General features: G+C 35.8%; 1 protein-coding gene across 2 annotated transcripts in view; it reads left to right on the forward strand.

Moving 5' to 3' along the window:
• The window catches only part of aplp1 (amyloid beta (A4) precursor-like protein 1), a 65,993-nt gene extending 52,528 nt beyond the window's left edge, over positions 1 to 13,465 (forward strand). Inside the window, exons 6-17 of one of the 2 annotated variants that reach the window (XM_051862238.1) lie at positions 344 to 669; positions 968 to 1,095; positions 1,186 to 1,260; positions 4,590 to 4,748; positions 5,054 to 5,182; positions 6,784 to 6,883; positions 6,968 to 7,135; positions 7,259 to 7,282; positions 7,404 to 7,471; positions 8,265 to 8,330; positions 9,247 to 9,390; positions 10,449 to 13,465. In XM_051862238.1, the coding sequence (XP_051718198.1) occupies positions 344 to 669; positions 968 to 1,095; positions 1,186 to 1,260; positions 4,590 to 4,748; positions 5,054 to 5,182; positions 6,784 to 6,883; positions 6,968 to 7,135; positions 7,259 to 7,282; positions 7,404 to 7,471; positions 8,265 to 8,330; positions 9,247 to 9,390; positions 10,449 to 10,550 (1,489 nt within the window). In that variant the 3' untranslated portion in view covers positions 10,551 to 13,465. The remainder of the gene's footprint in view (positions 1 to 343; positions 670 to 967; positions 1,096 to 1,185; positions 1,261 to 4,589; positions 4,749 to 5,053; positions 5,183 to 6,783; positions 6,884 to 6,967; positions 7,136 to 7,258; positions 7,283 to 7,403; positions 7,472 to 8,264; positions 8,331 to 9,246; positions 9,391 to 10,448) is intronic. The other variant, XM_051862239.1, reaches the window with a different exon arrangement.
• The last annotated feature ends 1,340 nt before the right edge of the window (positions 13,466 to 14,805 follow it).

A 14,805-nucleotide genomic window follows, 5' to 3' on the forward strand; every position in this document is an offset into this window, starting at 1 on the left:
CTGTGTGTGTTTGCCGCAGGGCCTGGTTGCTCTGTATGTGTTTGATTCACTAAAACAAATCACCTCATAATAGTCCTTCCTTTAAGAATTAGACTACACTGGTTGCACTGTATGTTTTTGATTGATTAAAAAGACTCATTCACTAGAAAGAATCAGCTCAGTAGAGTCATTGTTTGAGAATCAGACTACACTGGTTATGCTGCTATATTTGATTAATTTAAAAAAAATCAGTTCAGAAGAGTCATTCATTTGGGAATCAGAATACACTGGTTGCACCTTGACCTACAACTGACAAAATGTCAAAAAAAAACAATTAACTTTAAAATCCCTCTTGTTCGATCAGTGTGAAAACAACGCCACCCACTCCCAGTCCCTCCCCTGAGACGGACATCGAGGAAGACGACATGGAGGAGGAAGAGGAAGAGGTAGTAGAGGAAGAAGCAGAGGAGGAAGAAGAGGAGGAGGAAGAGGAAGGGAATGAAGAAGAGGCAGCTGAAGTAGAGGAAGCTGAGGAGGAGGAAGCCGCCACAACAGTGAAGGATCAAGAAGAGTATGAGTATCCCATTGACTCTCATTTCCAGGGCCAAGACTACATGGACAACTTCTACTACGACAAGAACCTCCAGACTGCCAAAGCCTCCACCCAACCTCAAACACGGATGGACAACCGTGAGTCTTACAACTGACATTTCATGTGTCAGGAGTCATAAATTGTCTATCACACATAGACACTCAGCAGAGGTTAAACAGGATGTATAAGGTTAAACGTCATTGCATTTTTAATGCTTCCACTTTAGTCCCTCTCATATACAGCGATACTGAAGATTTAAAGTTAACACACTGCTTGTACTGACTCTACTTCAGTCTCACTGAGCTGTAGTGATCCTTCTTATCCTCTTTGATAGATTAATTGATTGAATAATCACTGATTAGTGCTTAATTAACTCTCTTTCTCTCCTGTCGGCAGTGCCCACTCCTCGTCCTACAGATGGCGTGGATGTTTACTTCGAGATGCCGGGTGACGACAGTGAACATGCCAACTTCCTGCGCGCCAAAATGGACCTGGAGGAACGGCGAATGAAACGCATCAATGAGGTGAGGCGAGATTTTTTTAGGTAGTCCTTATGTGACCCAGAAGAGTATTTAAGAAGGAATGGAATCATGTGACTTTATTTGTGCTGGCAGATCATGAAGGAGTGGGCAGAAGCAGACAATCAGTCAAAGAACCTGCCCAAGTCAGACCGCCAGGCGCTGAATGAGGTAAAATAAACACAATAGTTACTGTTTCAGTCATGTAGTCTGCTTTTACTCTACAGTTCAAAAGTTTGGGGTCAGTAAGGTTATTTTGTTTGAAAGAAATTAATACTTTTAATCAGAAAGGATGCATTGAATTGATCAAAAGTGACAGTAAAGACAATGTTACTAAAGATTTCTATTTCAATTTCTTTTGAACTTTCTGTTTATCAAAGAATCATGAAAAACTACACAAGAAACTGCTTTCAAAAACATTAAAAAATCTTACCAACCCTAAACTCAAGATAGTGTGCATCTGTTAAAGGGGTCATATTCTACTCTGTTGAGACATAATTTTTTCATGCTTCTTGAACCAAAAAAAGCTATAATTCAGTTTCTCGTGACTATTTAATGACTGACTCTTAGATTTAAACAAGCTCTTTGTCCTACTGTTCCTTTATGGGATTGGTTTGGATTGAATTGGATTGGATTGGATTGAATGACCTCAACGCATTGGCATAGTTCACAATGTCGTTCATTAGGGTGAGTCATGTGGAGCCTTGCATATGACATGCGGACAAAAATATATGTATCGTGGCCACGAATTAAGAATTCGTTGTCCAGTTTAGTAAGCTGAGGCAACGTTGTACTAATTCGTTCTCTCATTTTGATTTAGCTAAAGGGTCATTCTACAGAAATGTCCACTTTTGGTATGGCAAGATGTCTTAAAATGTATTTCTTTTTCTAACATTTAAACTTGAATACACATAAATGACAGCTTAAATTTTTTTGTGCATTTATTTAAAAACCGCATGTACTATTTTTTTGTCACTGGTGTTACCTTACTTCTCTGGCAATTTTAAAGGTTTTTATGAAATATTATTTTTAAATTTTTTCAGCACATGCAGTCAGAATTACAGAAAAATAATGATAATGCAAAAAATAAGGAGATCATGTGTTATTTATTTTAATCAGGTTTGTTAAAAGTGTGATTGAATGATTTTAGTTCAATTGTATTTGCTATAACAATGAAAATATTTGAAAAATATTGCAAAATAATGATGCAATCATTTAAATCTTAATTCTTGAGTGTAGCAGAATTTAATGGATGTAAAATTATTACCATGTCACATATGACACATTTTATTTAATGTGACAGACAAAAAAAACAGTAACACCAGTGACACAATGAACCACCAGTGATGTACATAATACCAAAGATCCTTATTTTTCAACTATAATTAAGTACATGAGACTAAATTGTTACATTTGGTATACAAACAAAGACTTATCATTGACACTTAGTGAAAGCAGTCAGTAAAAGATCATAAACAACATTTTAAAAAATGTCTGTAAAATACACTGTCTGTAAAGTCACTGTGTCTCAGCTGTACTCAACTTAGCCATACCCTCAATTTAGCCATACCTGCCCAAAGGAGGATTAACAATGAGAAAGAAAAGTTAGAATCACGTAATCTTAGTGCTATTGAACTAAATGAATAGTTTTGAATAAAGTTTATCTATAAACGGGAGACACCAGTGACAGTTTTCATGAAAAATGCATTTTACAAAATGGCTGCTGCAAGGCATCAAACCACATGTTGTCAGTCATGGTATACTCACTAAATTAAGTAGTTTAATAAATTTGTATTCTAGTTTTTTTTTTTTTTTAAATTCCCTAACAATAAAGTAGGCCATACCAGTGAGTTCAACTGAAAGCTTTATATGAAATTATGATTTTCTGATTAAAATGTATGATAACTAAAAAAAGACAGTGGACTTTCCATGGGCCTTTCTTCATAGATCTTCAAGAAATAGGAAAAGGGAAGTCATTGTGATTTTTATTTCAAAATAAGAGATTTTTGTTAAATGGTAACACCAGTGATACAACTCCAGGGGACCACTACATTCATTATATATTTTATAAAATTTATTCCGCATTTTGTTTTTTTATGTCATTTACATCATACATTTGATAGTTATGTATACGTTATTGTATTTTAAATGGCAGAAAACCTGACCTCAAAATAAAGCACTTTCCCTCTGTACATGACTGTGGGGACGAGCACTTCTGTGGTGCTTGAAATTCTAATAATTAATTAAAAAACAAATATTGTCACATTGATGGCTCAAGAAGGTGTAATTGTTCAAATAACATATTGTTTCAATCCTAAAGTGTTTTTCAAGTGTAATGTTTCTGTAAAGGCTAGGGACAAAAAAAAAGTGGACGTTTCTGTAGAATGACCCTAAAACAAATTATTATATTGTGCACATGATTTACTTAAAGGGTTAGTTCAACCAAAAATGAAAATAATGTCATTTATTACTCACCCTCATGTCGTTCCAAACCCACAAGACCTTCGTTAATCTTCGGAACACAAATTAAGATATTTTTGTTGAAATCCGATGGCTCAGTGAGGCCTGCAAAGCCAGCAATGACATTTCCTCTCTCAAGATCCATTAATGTACTAAAAACATATTTAAAGTTCATGTGAGTACAGTGGTTCAATATTAATATTATAAAGCGACGAGAATATTTTTGGTGCACCAAAAAAAAACAAAATAATGACTTATATAGTGATGGCCGATTTCAAAACACTGCTTCATGAAGCTTCGGAGCGTTATGAATCAGCGTGTTGAATCAGCGTGTTGAATCAGCGGTTCAGAGCGCCAAAGTCACGTGATTGCAGCAGTTTGGCGGTTTGACACGCGATCCGAATCATGATTCGATACGCTGATTCATAACACTCCGAAGCTTCCTTCCTGATTTTTGGGTGAACTAACCCTTTAAAATGAAGGAACAAATTAGTAAAATGTGCTGATGTGTTAGTAAGTTGTGGGAATTAATTCTTAATTTGTGGCCACAATATGCATAATTTTTCCTGTGTGTCATGTTCAGGGCTCCGTAGAGTCTCAATCCAATCAGTTCTGAAGGACAAAATCAAGTCCCAACCTACATTTTTCTACTCTGCGTTTCCAGATTTCTGAAGTAAAATGGGTTGCAAATGCTGTTTCACGAGGACTTAGCATGCGTTATCATTAAATAATGATGTGATCTTGATCTTTATCCTCCACATCCTGAAGAAAACTCTTCTTTTAAAAGAGTATGCTGTGTTTCAGGAGCAAACACCATTTTTTGTTATAGAAATGCCACTTTTAACACTCCAATCCATTCATGTTGGATAAAAAATCTGTCTTTCCCTAAATTTTTTTCTTGTTGAACATCCTGTTCTCTCACAATATGTAAAATGTGTTGCGAATGCTGCTTCATGTGTTTACAGTCATTACTGTGACTATTCTCAAAACGTTCTCCATCTCTCTTCCTTTCTCTCTCTCTCTCTCTCTCTCTTTCCCAGCATTTCCAGTCTGTTTTACAGACCCTTGAGGAGCAGGTAGCCGGCGAGAGGCAGAGGCTGGTGGAGACACACCTGGCCCGTGTGGTTGCCACCCTGAATAACAACCGCAGACTGGCTCTGGAGAGCTATCTGAGCGCTGTGCAGAGCGACCCTCCACAGGTCCGTCCCTTTAACTGAGAACTACTACGAGAACATTAGCACAATACAGTATTTGCAGAAGAAAAAAAATGTAGTAGTAATATTAGCAAAGGGAAAAGTAATATAGAACAATATTGTCACAGAAGAACAAGAAAAGATTAGTATATTTCATAGGTATATTTGTACACTACATCAGAATCAGTAATAATACATCAAGAGTAAAGCAAGACATTTGTGTGATTATTTTTCTTTCTTATGTTAGATCAAATCAGAATCGAATAAAAGATTATTTTCTTTCTCCTTCTCCCTCACACACAAACACACAGCCGGACCGTGTGCTTCAGGCTCTGAAGCGTTATATGGCCGCAGAGCAGAAGGACCGACGACACACTCTACGTCATTACCAGCACATCGAGTCTGCCGACCCCCAAAAGGCTGAGCAGATGAAATTCCAGGTTTGAGACACTATCTCTGTCTGTTCTTCCATTCATGTCTTTATTTATCACTGCATTTTAACCAGACTTCCTAGACAATTATTTTTTCTGTCCTGACAAAATCACAGTGAATCAGCACATATGTGATTACGTGAGGCAGGATTTTGAACCAGTGAGATGTCAGTGTGGGCGGAGCTACCTAGCACATCATGACAGGAATAGACCATTATGGTGTTTGTAAATAGCAATGATGTGTTTTGTGGGCGGAGCTTATCTGATGACAGAAAGTGACAGTTCTGCAGTAGCAGCCTATTGAAGCTTGTTTCCACGACAGGATAAAGTATAGAATAGAGTTTATATCTCACAATTGTGAGAAAGATGAAAAATCTGAAGAAAAATGACTTTTTTCTGAAATGTGACTTTATATCCCGCAATTCTGACTTTTTTTCTCAGAATTGTGAGACATAAAATCACAACTGTGAGAAAAGTCATCTTCTTTCTCACAATTGTGAGAGAAAAATGTCATAGGTTTAAAAGGTTAAGTCACCCCAAAATGAAAATTCTGTTGTTAATTACTCACCCTTGTGTCGTCCCAAACCTGTAAGACTTTCGTTCATCTTCAGAACACAAATTAAGATTTTTTTTTGATGAAATCTGAGAGATGTCTGTCCCTCCATAGACTGTTTTTGCAACTTGATCTTTGACGCTTCAAAAAGTTCATAAAGAGATCGGAAAACTAATCTTGATCGCTTTATATAATTAACAGGTTTAATTTGGGCTTTTACTCACATATAAACATTGATCAGAGAACATAAACAGATGCTCAGCCGAACTTGAATGACACACGAGAATGAACCTCATTGGTTACACAGCATGTTTGAGTTTCTGGAGGAAGTTTGTTCTCGTGCGTCATTCAAGTGCGGTTGAGCATGAGCTGTTTATGTTCAATTAACTTTTTGAAGCATCAAAGATCAAGTTGCAAAGGCAGTCTATGGAGGGACAGAAATCTCTCAAATTTCATCAAAAATATCTTAATTTGTGTTCTGAAGATGAATGAAGGTCTTACGGGTTTGGAACGACATGAGGGTGAGTAATTAATGACAGAATTTTAATTTTTGGGTGAACCAACTGTAACACAGTTCGTATGATGGGGGAAGAAGGAGGCGGGAACCGGCGAACGTTCAAACAATAACCTTTAATAAAATAAACAAAGAACAAAACCCAACCCTTTAAATGTTATCTATGTTAAATGTTATAGGTTTAAATATTTTATGCTGTAACTATAGGGCTAATACATTATGCCCTCTGTGAACTAAATATGTGAATATTATGTAGATCTATTGTTTACATCAAATTCATGCCTTAATAGTAGGGTAATGATCATCGCAAAGGCACAACAAAACATTTTTTTTTTCTTTATTCCGTTGATCTCGCCTATTTTCCACCACTTGCTACACTGTTTTTCAGCCACCAGAGTGCGCACCCAACTGCAGTGACGTAACTGTGCTCCCAAATGCTCTATGTGTCTTGTTGCTCATTGTAGACATGTCAGATTTATTGCTTGATCTTGTCAGATGACACGAAAAATGAATGAAAAAGCAATTTAATTTCTGTGTTTGAAGGTGTACACACACCTGCATGTGATCGAGGAGAGGATGAACCAAAGCCTGGCTCTGCTCTATAAGGTCCCCGGCCTGGCTGAGAAACTTCACGATGAAATCCGTAAGAAGTGTTTTCGTGAATCCTTTGTTGCCTCAAATTCTAATAGTTCTCAAAATGATTCACTCAATCTGTCTGTCTGTGCAGAGGAGTTAGTGAGAACAGAGAGGGGGGACATCAGTGAACTCATGACCACTTCCTTTTCTGAGACGCGCACCACAGAAGAACTGCTTCCTGCTGAGAGCGAGGAAGAGCGAGATGATGAGGAGGAAGAGGACAGAGCTTTTCAGAACCGACCCTATCCACCACGCATCGGTACAACATGCACACATACACAAATCATGCAATATGAAGACGGGAATGGAGCTTAACACAAAAAGTGTTGCTAACAATCTGAAAATACTAACTATCCTTTCTCTTTATTTTTGGGCAATGTAGACCCCCAGCCTAACGATAAGAAAGGTAAATCCTAAAGCTCTGATCACACTACCTGTAATATATTATAAACATTTGTTTTTAGTTATATATTTATAGTGTATATGAAGTTGAATAACCGTAAGGTCTCTCTTCTGTCTGTCCACAGTGTCATCAGTAGATGAGTATGACTACACCACCTCTGAGAGAGGGCCAACTTATGAATACGAGGAGAAGGTTAGGACAAAATCTGCTCTAAGAGACACGAAATATCACATTTATATGTATATTGTGTACAGTATTGCTCAGCAAGTGCTTTCTTACTGAAGTGACTCATTTTTGGAATGTAATACTACCTTAGTACTTCCTGAATACTGCTCAGTATATACTATATTTTACCTACTATGCTGCATTGTTGTCACATGACCTCCCTATGTTACATGTCAGCTAAGACTGCATAATTTAAGGGGGGAAATGTTTTTTTCTGATAAAAAAAAAAACATGATTGCAATTTGGCTACACAGTTCAGCCATGTGATTATATATAAATGTAATTATAAAATAATAATACTTATTATTATTATTATTAAATAAATGTTAAAATGAGAAATATTACAACTGTAATAATACTATTTCATTGTAAAATAATAATAATAAAAAAAAACAATTATCACAGTGTTGTTAAACGCACATTTTGTCAAATGTAAGTATTATATTAAAAGAGAAAATATGCACACTATGCAAAGTATACTGTATGCACTATGCACTGGAGTAAATGTTAGAGTAGTATGTTAGTATGCTATTCTGAACAAGACGGTATGGGATTTCTGCAGTTTTCCAACTTGACCACTGGATGTCACCATCTGGAGTTTGAATGAACAAAAACTTCACAGATGATATTCCTCTAATAAAAAATGCTCTCTGACATAGATTTTTAAATTCCTCCTTAATAATACCAAGCTTAAGTAGAAGTGAAGTAGAAAATGTTTTTCTGTCCCAAACAATTAACTCAGTGTTGCTGTGTTCCTCAGATCAACACCTCTGTAGAGCTGAAGCAGGTGGTCTACAAGTCTCCAGGAATCCAGAGAGATGAGCTGGTGAGCATCTAAATTTGTGAATTCATTTGTTTCGTGAAGTCTAATGTTTAGCTTTTCTTCTTTTAGCTCTTGGAAAATTACTGTACGAACCTTTTCTCATTCTACTTTTATGTTCAGTAAGTGTAAATGCAAAGCCGATACTTAGACACTTAAAGGTAGAGTACCGTAGCATTAACACCTTTTTATACTGGTTGAAACTCTCTTCACATCATGATATCAATAAATAATAGAAGTGGTCTAAATATTAAAAAAAAAAATTACCTTTATCTTCCGTGGAAGTGTCAGGACCAAAAATGTTGTCATCCAATCATTGCATTTGGTCTTACATTATAAAAATATAAGACACAAATAATGCAAATAATGTTTTCGGAGATGAAGGCATAAATTAGCTTTTGTTTTGGTGTAAATTAATCACTTAATTATTACTAAACTGCCAGTAATGTAAGTCACTGGGAGACCACAGATGGTTGTCATTCACTGTATTGCATTAATAGAAACACAGTTAATATAAAAATTTTTAATACAAAGTATTTTTCCAAAATTAAGTTTTAATAGTATTTTCATGCCATGACCATGGGAGCGGGAACATGTGACTTAGCCATGCGCACTTACTAGACAGTCTCATTCTAGCGGTTTAGGGTAGGATCTTATGTTTTCAAATCTAGCTTGCTATTGCTAGCCTCTATAGAATTGCCTACCCTAACTTTATCTAAATTTTACTACAGTATATGCTTAGTTGAATTGTAACGGTTCTGCCAGGCATAAAAGAACAATAGAGCAGTAGATGATTAAGTAGGATGCATTTCCATTTTATACAAATAAAGTTTTGCCCCCTCAGGTGCTAATATGTTCCTTGTATACAGTACTACTGAATGTGAAGCTCACTTCCTCATATGTATTTTTTTTTCTATCACAGCAGCCGGACGTTTTGGAGACATTTAACCGCGGGGCAATGGTGGGGCTGCTGGTGGTTGCCGTGGCCATCGCTATGGTGATGGTCATCAGCTTGTTGCTAGTCCGCCGTAAGCCATATGGAACCATCAGCCATGGCATAGTAGAGGTGAGACTTCAGCTGACAGGATGTGGAAATGGTTTGTTTTTTGAAGCAGTACGTTCAAGAAAAGGGGGTCAAACCTTGATGTCACTGTGGCTTCAGGCTGAGTTTGTGGTTTTTAATGTGACAGCCTCATGTAAATATATCATGACCCATTTAAAGGGTCACTACCATTATAAGGCCTAGAAGAGCCAGGATATTTTTAAATATAACTCCAATTGTGTTTGTCTGAAAGAAGATAGTTATATACATCTAGGATGGCTTAAGGGGGATTAAATCATGGGATAAATTTCATTTTTGTTGAACTATCCCTTTAAGTAATACAATTAGATTGGGCTATCGATTTCCACAGAACATGAGGAAGTAACAACCAAACCCCTGTTTTGCATATCTAGTCATTTTGCATTCTGATATTTTGATTTGATTAAATACAGGCCTATATGAAGCATATATAATGTCAGAGACTTGATTAGGGTTTCTTTTTCAGTGATTGCATGACTAGCTACCCAATAAATATTTCAGTAGACATGAAATAATGATTTGAGTTGCAATTATTTTGAGAAGAGACAGTGGGCTATTTCTGCTTCAGAGCAGCAAAAAAAAAGATACTTGTGAAAATAAAGTTAAAAATAAAAAATAAGTTGCATTTGTGTAATCTACAGCTGCAGTTATGAGATTTCAATTATGAAAAAGGTCTTATTTGCAAGATATAATGTATATAAGTCAATCAGTAGATACTGTATAAAAAGATTTTTTTAAAAATCAGTTATATCAATTATATTTATATTATATGATGCATGCAATGGATAATGATGCTGTTTGTGTATTAGTAGAAATACATACATTTACAGATTGCAACATATGTTTCTATATGCATATATAGTCTCTAGTAATGTTAAATTTTGAAATGTTTTTAAGTGTTTTGAAATGTTTCCCCCCATATGGGAAGTCTGCTCAGATGTGCCTGCTAACCAACTTAATAAAATCTTTCTGTTCATTAATTTTTCCCATTTAAATTCACTTATGCTCCTTTTTAAGCGATTCTGTCTCTGTTTCTTTCCCAGCAGGTCGACCCCATGCTGACCCCCGAGGAAAGACAGCTCAATAAGATGCAGAATCACGGCTATGAAAACCCCACTTACAAATTCTTCGAGCAAATGAACTGAGGAGGGCTCTTCAGTCTCAAGGCCATGCCCTCCCCTCTCGCCTCCTGTTTTTCGATTGGGGTTTTCACGGCAGCCCCCTCTCCCTTGTACTGTATGTATGTCTATATGACCGATGTTCAAAATGTACAACAAACCCGGCACGTAAATAGGGAGTTTGTAGTAAAACGTTTGCATACTACTCTCTCATCAGGGAGAGAGAACACTAATAAGAGAATCCGCAGTCCACCGAGAGCTCCTTTATCCCCCAGTTTTTGCTTTCATTCATGAGGGTGTGGCCGTGCCGAGCATGATCGGCGGTTTTAAAATCTTGGAATAGCGTCACACATTCTTTCCGAATGAATTATGTGTTTCAAAGAAGCTAAACATGTTCAACATGAATGGTTTGTTTTGTCATTTCTATTTTCAAAGCAGAGTTTATTTCATGGTGAAACTGTGATATGGATGAAATAATATATTTTTGAGTTGACTACAGAAACCCGGGAGGGAAATCGAGACATTTTGGCCCTCTAAGACAACTTCAAGTCATTTTAGAATATAAACTGCTAGACTCGTTTTGTTTTAATAAGACTTCAGATAAAAGGAACAAGGTTTGTATTCACACCTATAACTAAACCATCAAACATTCTGGTAGATTATTAGTCTCAATCACACCGTAAGATACTGAATCAGTGTTTTAAATGTACCACGAACGTTCATTGAGTAATACTACCCGAAAGCTTAGAATATTTTTCTGGTATTGCTTCTTTAAAAGTCAATTCTAAGTAATCTGAAGTCCATACGCGTAAAGAAAAGCATGCAAAATTTGGTGTATGATGCTATAACGTACTTGTGTTGGTCCTGTTTCTTGCTTTTTGATAAAAATGAAAATATCACAGTGCAACAATGATGTGTACATAACTAAAGACGTAACTCGAATAGACGTTTCTATCATAAATTTGTATCGACGCAATGTGTGGACATAAAGATGACCTTGTGCTGCTCACACAGAGAACGAAACATTTCCTAACATGGCTGAATGAAAACGGACTGTTGAATAAACCAGCACAAGAAAATGACACAGTAACTCCTGACTGAATGTATCTTCGGTAGACATAGGCTCCATTCACCGTTCCTCCTGACACACCACAGCGGTTAGAGCGTAGGTTAGTTAGCTTAGCTAATCGCTCCGTTCTCATACAGTAGTTGATTTAACTGTTGAGGGTTTTGTGTTGTGTGACTGAAACTAGTATATCGTCACCTGTGAAAGGTGGTAAACGACTTTGACTGACACCAAAAACTGGTTTAAGTTTCTACATGTGTCACTAAGGCCTGAAAATCAAGTTTGTTTTTTAATATTAGAGGGTTATAGAGTTGTCTGTCTATTGCATTTCTGTTCTAGTACATGATAGAAATTTAAATCAAATTTTTGGGTGTCCGTGCCTGTGACACAAATAATGTTAACACAACAATTTACTGTTAGCCTGTTGTAGAAAGGACATGTCTTGCTCTAAATTTTTTTATTAGTAGAACAAACACATTTTTGAGAAGAATACGGAATCATCATGTGTTTATATTTTACGTGACATATCAACAGAAGTGAAACCAAAATGTGGGCCCAGTACATTTGTGTTTTTCGTTTCTTCAGTCCAAAACTACGTTTATATAAACCAAACCAAACTCCGTCCTGTATAATCGTAGCTCATATTTATTTTAGAGTTATTTTCTGAGTCAAGATGCACCAAACATAATGACATGATCGTTTGTATTTGATTGCATTGCCTTTTTTGTCTTCCTTCGTCCTGGAACAGTCATATTTGAACATACCTGAATCGAAGCCAAACCACAAAAATGCTCATTTACCCTCAATGACCTCACAGTTCTGGAACATTTGATTGAACAGAAGCTTCTCAAGGTGTACTATTTATTTTTAAGGCATCATTAGAAGCATAATGGTTCATAAATCTCTCCAGGTTAGAATTAACCTAATTCAACACATGGCACCAGATGCTCATGGCACTTAAAACAGATCATGAATGGCCTGCTGTAGTCTTGATCACTCTGAGGTGTATTTATGAATTGTGATCAGTTAACATTGTGGTTTGATTCCCTAATTTAGGACTCTTATATAAGATTTTGTACCAGCATCAGGCATATTTAGGACAATGTATTCAGTAGGGATCGATTTCACATTTATATGTGTCTTCTCTTGTTGAGATGACTCCTCCCTCTCTTATCCTGAACCAATAGAAATGTAAACAAAGTTACGGATGTTTTAACTGCTGCATTATTGCCTTTTTCAATGCTGTGTTTTGGATGTAATTATATGTATTTTTTATTTAAGTCAATATTAATTGGAGTTTGGGTCATTTGCTATATAGATTTGGACTGTAAACACTGAACGGGTCTGATCAACATCATGCTTGAAAACTAATTAACTGAGAGCACAACTGTATCCAGATTGACTCATTTGTGTCCATTCATCAGTACTTCAAAATCTTTCCTTGTCTTGCTGAATTCATTACTGAAGAATCAATACAGTGAAGGTTAAGATGGAAACGCATATAGTCTAGATCTAATGTGTTGAACATCCTATACACCCCAGTTTTATCTTTCAAATTACTAGCATGTATTGAAGATACAGCTTAATAATGTAAAATAATTGGTTACTATAAAAGTAAAGATGGAATTTGGCGAACTGGTGCTTTAAGGAACTTCACAGAATTCGTCATTTAAGCTACTGAAACCAATGCAATGAAATAAGCTGATCTGGAATCATTCTGAATTTCACCAAAGACATGTTCTGGATATGATTGGAAGGCCAAATAATGTGTTGTATTTTTAATTGACATGTATTGTAAGAGCAAGCAACCTGTGAACTGATCTGGCTTGTTGTACTTGCATTAAAATGACAATAAAATTATAAATGACCCACATAATTTGACTGTGGATTTTGACTTTTGGAATAGTAGGAGTTATTGTGAACAGCATCACCCTGTCAGCACACTTCTGGTCATTATTAACAAAAGAAATAAAACTTCAATAATGTCAGTCATTTTGTTGTAATCTAGTTTACGTTCACCATAAAAACAAAACAGGTCAGGCTTGTTGCTAGGGCTGCAAAACATGTTGCCACTTGCTATACTGTAGCTAGTAAAGTGACAACAATGTACAGGATACAATGTAAACATTCGTTCAAATTACATACTTTCACTTTGCTGAGAGCTGTTTTTTCCACAAGTGGGTCAAACTATAATCTCTTGATAAAAGCAGAGAAACAGGAAGTACAGGCTTTGTTCATCTATAAAGGATTCTCATTTCCACAATGAGATTTCATTGATAAAGATTACCTAAACATCAAGTAGTTTAGTAGTTCTCTGACCGTGTGCATGTGTATATATAAAATAGTTTATTGATGTTGTTCCCTTATAAAAAAAAAAAAGAATACTTCAAGTTAATTTTATTAAAGTATTTTTTTAAGCATGCTTTATGTAGTAAGTATACTTATATCTATGTACTAGTAGTATACTTGTAAGTGTACTATTTCAATACTGCTTGGGACTAAACTGGCCCACTTTTAGTGTATAAAAATATACTTTAAGTGTAACAGTAGTAAACTTTGAGTACACAACTAGTTTACAACTACAATTTTACTGCAACTATACTGAACCTTATACTGATAGTTTACTAATTAAATACTTGTAGCACATTTTTTAAAGTACTCTCAGTACACTACTAGTAGTTTTATACTGCAAGTATACTTGTAAATTTTCTTTAAGTGAACTTAACATCATACTTATAGTTTACTATATTATTTTTGCATTTGAAGTACAACCCGAATTCCGGAAATGCTGGGACATTTTTTTTTTTATTTGAATAAAATGAAAACTAAAAGACTTTCAAATCACATGAGCCAATATTTTATTCACAATATAGAACATAGATAACATAACAAATGTTTAAACTGAGAAATTTTACAATTTTATGTTTTATGTTATTTACAGAAACAGATTTCTCTCATGAGTAAGTGTCCTCTTTGCCCAAATAGATTTTGATATTTATATAGTAAACACACTGATAATGTTGGTACTCCCATCATTATAATGACGTACCACTGATGGCTGTGTAGGGAACAGCACATTCCAGGGCCCAGTTTTATGGCAGGGCCCCTCTCTTACTGCAACAGTGGACAAAGATTTGCTACATTTCAATTGGATCTTGGTAGACTAGCACAAATGTCAGATAAGGATGCTTGGAAAACAAACAGACACCTCAAGCG

This window comes from Ctenopharyngodon idella, chromosome 15 (assembly GCF_019924925.1).
Source record: "Ctenopharyngodon idella isolate HZGC_01 chromosome 15, HZGC01, whole genome shotgun sequence".
In the NCBI taxonomy this organism is placed as follows: Eukaryota; Metazoa; Chordata; class Actinopteri; order Cypriniformes; family Xenocyprididae; genus Ctenopharyngodon; species Ctenopharyngodon idella.